Source organism: Sodiomyces alkalinus, assembly GCF_003711515.1.
Source record: "Sodiomyces alkalinus F11 unplaced genomic scaffold SODALscaffold_13, whole genome shotgun sequence".
Taxonomy (NCBI): Eukaryota; Fungi; Ascomycota; class Sordariomycetes; order Glomerellales; family Plectosphaerellaceae; genus Sodiomyces; species Sodiomyces alkalinus.
Window position 1 is genome coordinate 15,248 of NW_021167091.1, and position 4,959 is coordinate 20,206.

The 4,959-nt window shown below is 43.0% G+C and overlaps 1 protein-coding gene across 1 annotated transcript; it reads left to right on the forward strand.

Moving 5' to 3' along the window:
- The first annotated feature begins 2,799 nt into the window (after nucleotides 1-2,799).
- On the forward strand, nucleotides 2,800-4,340 carry SODALDRAFT_329431 (hypothetical protein). Its single transcript, XM_028610934.1, has 2 exons — nucleotides 2,800-3,654; nucleotides 3,725-4,340. Exons 1-2 carry the CDS (start codon nucleotides 3,030-3,032, stop codon nucleotides 4,069-4,071), a joined length of 972 nt encoding a protein of 323 aa, XP_028462622.1. The 5' UTR covers nucleotides 2,800-3,029; the 3' UTR covers nucleotides 4,072-4,340.
- The last annotated feature ends 619 nt before the right edge of the window (nucleotides 4,341-4,959 follow it).

The window sequence follows — 4,959 nt, forward strand, 5'->3', positions numbered from 1 at the left end:
GGTGGTAATCCTACCTATATCCTATAAATATGTTTATAACGAATATCATAGACTTATATAGGCCGTCTAGCGATTCCGACTCTTCTAGATCGTGAAAATCGATAGCTAAGACTTCACCGGGCCTTAACGTGTAGAGGGATAGTATACGCCTAATGTATATAGACACTTATGATTATCTATACGCGTTATACTCTACGGTTCGCGGCCCCTTAATCCTTACCCCCTAGATACCGTTAACGATCCTTATTAGGGTATCGGTACCGTAGTAGCCGAGGCGTTTATACTACCTTTACGCGGTGGTTTTCTACAGTTACCGCGGTTATTATAATCTTCTATACAGGTTATCGCGGGGATACCGAGACGAAACCGAAAACACGGTAGCCGCTATAGCTTCCGCACGCTCGATTATATACTAGCCGTGGATATCTAGTAGCTTATAGATAGGCGGGTTATTAGTAAAGCTAATCATAATATCAGTCATAGTATCCTAGCGGTAGCCTTATAGGCGTAGTTAGCATTCCGAGATAATATTAGTAATAAACTCCTTATGGTATATAATATTATAGAGACGTAATAGCCTCTTTATACCCGATAGGGATTAGACACATAGCTTAACGTCTCCGTATCCGAGGATAAAAGTCTTATAAGTACCTACCTAAAGTGATGATAGTTTACTAGTAGGCGTTCTAATAGGCGTAAAACGGTCTTAATTATTAAAGACGTGGATTAACGATCCAAAGTATAGGATCACGTAATATAATAATACTTTAGTTTGGTTAATAGACAGGGATACTCCTTATTATAATGTTAATAGTATCGTTGTATAAGGGCATATTACCCCCTTTGCTTAGGTCGGGTAGACGCTTAGTTACCCTATCGCGGTAACGGATAAGTCTTTTAAAGCTATAATTATAATAGACGTAGTATTATAGAGTTAATCTTCCTAGGGCTCCTTTATCTTTCTAGCTATAGTAGTAGCCCCTAAGGCTTCCCGCCTCTTCTATATCACGGTATCTACGCGGCTTTTAAAACTATAGTTACGTATCTTCTTTTATATAACCTTCGTATTATCTTCACAGCTATACTAGCTATAAAGGTATATATCCGGCCTTACGTACTAATAGGCGGCGGCATTATAGCTATTCTGATATATCTTATAGGGCCTCCTTATTACGGGAGGGATAGCCTTTACGGATATATCGCTACAAGGACGGTTCATATTATTTTCGTTATTAGTAGTAGCCTTAGTATCAGGGAGGTTCCTAAGGGTATTAAAGGTGCCTCTCTCGACTCTAGGCTTTATGCGGCGGATTATAGGCTCTTTATATTACTAAGAACCGCCCTTAGATCCTGTACGAAGTCGTTAATTATTAGCTTATTTTCCGTAATCTTATCGTAGTTATTAACTAGGTAGTTATTACTCTATTGCTGGGTATTAGGTCTAATAGCTTTTAACGCGTCTTTCGCCTAATAGTCCCCGCTTAATAGCTCTATAACGCCTATATATTTATAGTGTATTATCGCTATTTTCCAGCTTATAACCTACCCGTCTATATCCTTAGGTATAGCCTTTATAGGTATAGTGTATTATCGATATAGGATTAGGGCCTCCTTATAGAGGTTTATAGGGGTTAGTCCTATATACCCGTAAAGGAGAGTAATCTAGGCTTATAGGTCATTTACGTTATTATCCTATAGTTATACGAGGAGGTTACGTATTATAGTATAGATAGTCCCTTCGATATATAAATATACCTCGTTAAATTCCTTTTACTATATATTATAGTCTGCCTTTTCCTCGTAGTATACACGGCGATCTTATAGGTAGCGTGTATACCCCTTTTTAGAGAGGTTATTGATAGATATAGGCGTCTTTATCGGTGGTTCTTTTATTACGGCCGTAGCCTTCCGGTAAGCGGCTGTCTTCTTCTTACCGGCGGCCGTAGTAGCCGTAGCCGCCGTGGTAGCGGCGGTATCTATAGCGTCGGTAGCCTTATCGCCCTTTAGTATAATAGTGGAAGACGGAGTAGCCGTAGCCTCATCCGTTATATTAGGGTTAATAAGGGCTTCGTATTTACGGATATTAGACGGCGTAGGTATAGGGAGGAGGTAGGCGTTAGCCTCCTTATTGCTTAGCTTTAGATTAAGATAGTTATCCTAGTAGGAGGCAGATTTACTGTATACGGCGCGCTCCTATACTATCTAATCTCTCTGGTTAATAAGGGTAGGAGCGGCTACCTTTTAATCGGCGTTAGATACGTTAGAAGATATCTTTACTTACTTATTAGTTAATTAATTAATTAATAAGTAGGTTATTAGGTTAATGAATCGCTTAATTACTCTAATTAGGTCGATAGTAGTTATTTAAGAGTGCTTATATAAATATAATTACTTTTTATAATAGAAGAGGGGTAGCCTTATTAATATCTATCGTTTAGGCGCTCTAAACCGTGCTTATAACTATCGTATATTAAAATAACACTTATATAATTAACTTAATAGAGTAGAAATCTCGTGTATATATATTATAGTAAGTTATATCTATATAAGTATCTTATGCCCTTAAGTTAGGTGGTGAAGACTCTGTTATAGGTACTATATCATTTGGATCCTATCCGGTCTTTTCCGGTATCCGACCTTGTCATATCCTAATGCCCGAGGTCCCCGAGATCCGAAGCCCTTAGTCAGGCATGGATCCCCTAGGGACCACGTAGTGGTCCGTGTGCCCATGCGACACCTAATCGCCATCCATGACGAGTTGGTCAGGCAGTCCTCTTTCCAACATTTCCCAGTCCCTTTCCCAATGCCCAGGGATACCAGGTTACTCCTATGAGGCCCCAACATCAGACCGCCCGGTTGGCCAATGGCTATCCGGTCGGCAAAACGACATTTGAGATATTACCACATCGGTATGGGTTGCTCTCGCCTCTCCGTCTAGTTGTTAAACTCCCTTATTGAATCATTCTACCAGCTACCAGCCACGTACTCTAACGTCCGCCTTTCGCGGCCGGAGAGGGCTCTCCGCATGTATGGGCACAGCGATGTCCATTGTCCTCCTCGTCGGTTTTCTCCTCTGGACCACCTGCACGATAGAGTCTCCGATATCCCCGTTCATATACTTCTCCAAAAGCGGAGATCTTCAGGTCGAAACCGTGCGTTATTATGATCTTGCCGACGTACAAGGCTCTGCTCGAGGCTGGGAACGGGAAGAGCGCATCCTGTTGTGCGTCCCTCTTCGCGACGCCGAACCTCACCTCCATATGTTCTTCTCCCATCTGAGGAACTTCACCTACCCTCACCACCTCATAGACCTCGCATTCCTCGTTTCCGACTCGAAGGATAGGACGCTTGAAGTCCTCGCTGACAATCTCGAGGCGATCCAATCCTCGGAGGATCCAGAACAGCCTTATGGGGAGATATCAATCATGGAAAAAGACTTTGGGCAAAAAGTCAACCAAGATGTTGAGAGCCGACACGGGTTCGCGGCGCAGGCCAGCAGGAGAAAGCTAATGGCGCAGGCACGTAATTGGCTATTGAGTGCGGCACTGCGACCCTACCACTCATGGGTGTATTGGAGGGATGTTGACGTGGAAACGGCACCGTATACTATTCTCGAGGATCTGATGCGTCATAACAGAGACGTCATTGTCCCGAGTAAGTCCAGGTTTATAATGTCTATCTATCCAAGGGTCTGCGATCGGGTGCTAACTTTGCTCTTCCCTAGATGTATGGCGGCCACTTCCGGATTGGATGGGTGGGGAACAGCCATACGACCTCAATTCGTGGCAAGAGTCCGAAACTGCGCTTGCTCTGGCAGATACCCTGGATGAGGATGCCGTCATTGTAGAGGGCTACGCAGAATACGCAACCTGGCGTCCACATCTTGCATATTTGCGGGACCCTAACGGTGATCCAGGCATGGAAATGGAGATCGATGGCGTTGGTGGCGTTAGCATTCTAGCAAAGGCCAGGGTGTTCCGATCAGGTGTCCATTTCCCTGCGTTTAGCTTCGAGAAGCATGCAGAGACAGAAGGGTTTGGAAAGGTGAGCCAGGCCGGCCATGTCCGTTAAAGTTCGTGTGATGCTAAGCTTCCCGCAGATGGCTAAACGTATGCACTACACCGTAGTCGGCCTACCCCATTATACCATCTGGCACTTGTACGAGCCAAGTATCGATGACATCAAGCAGATGGAGGTGAGTGTACACAGCGTTACGCCATGGGCTGTGGCATTTGCTAACATGTTCTAGGCAAGGGAACAACAGATAAGAGAGCAAGCTGAGGCAGAAAAGGAGAGCGCAGCAAAGTCTAAGCAGATAAAACAGGAGTTTGCAGACCCCAATGTACAATGGGAAAAGGACAAATCGGATATACAGGACATTGTATCTGATGACCAAGAGGCTTTGAAACAGGACTCAAGGAGAATAGGAAAACAAGGAACAAATGGTCGTACTATGGCAGAGGTCTTGTTCTAGAAGAGCAAGTGAAAATATTAGCCTAACAGATAATGTCAGAACACAAATAAAGTAGGGCCCTACTAGGGACCCAGTACAGATGACTATTGTGCCAGTATACCGGTGGGGCCCGCTAAGCATAATAAGATACCTAAGTACTAGCCTATTATATATATACACTTCGAGTACCTAAATATATAGATACAGTCTCTTTTTAATTAATCGGTAAATATAAACTAAAGCACTAAACCACTATAATAACTATCACGACACGATAACCTATCTTTTAAGAATAGTTAGCACCGCTTCTATTTCCTCTATCTCTTATATATCTTCCTGCCGACTAAGCGCCTCTTCTTTAACGTTCCTTAATAACGTATCTATTTTACCCTTAAACTTAGCAGAAATAAGCTTTAAATTATACGTATCTAAATCGCCCTTATTAATTGACTCTAGGGTATCGAAAATCCGGACGGACTTCCAAGGAGTCTATATACCTGCCTTAT

What these genes read in the sequence shown, in the direction of transcription:
- SODALDRAFT_329431 (XM_028610934.1), top strand. Translation starts at nt 3,030, where the DNA reads ATGGGCACAGCGATGTCCATTGTCCTCCTCGTCGGTTTTCTCCTCTGG. An exon ending in CAGAGACGTCATTGTCCCGA is followed by an intron (nt 3,655 to 3,724) that starts GTAAGTCCAGGT and finishes GCTCTTCCCTAG; the next exon opens with ATGTATGGCGGCCACTTCCG.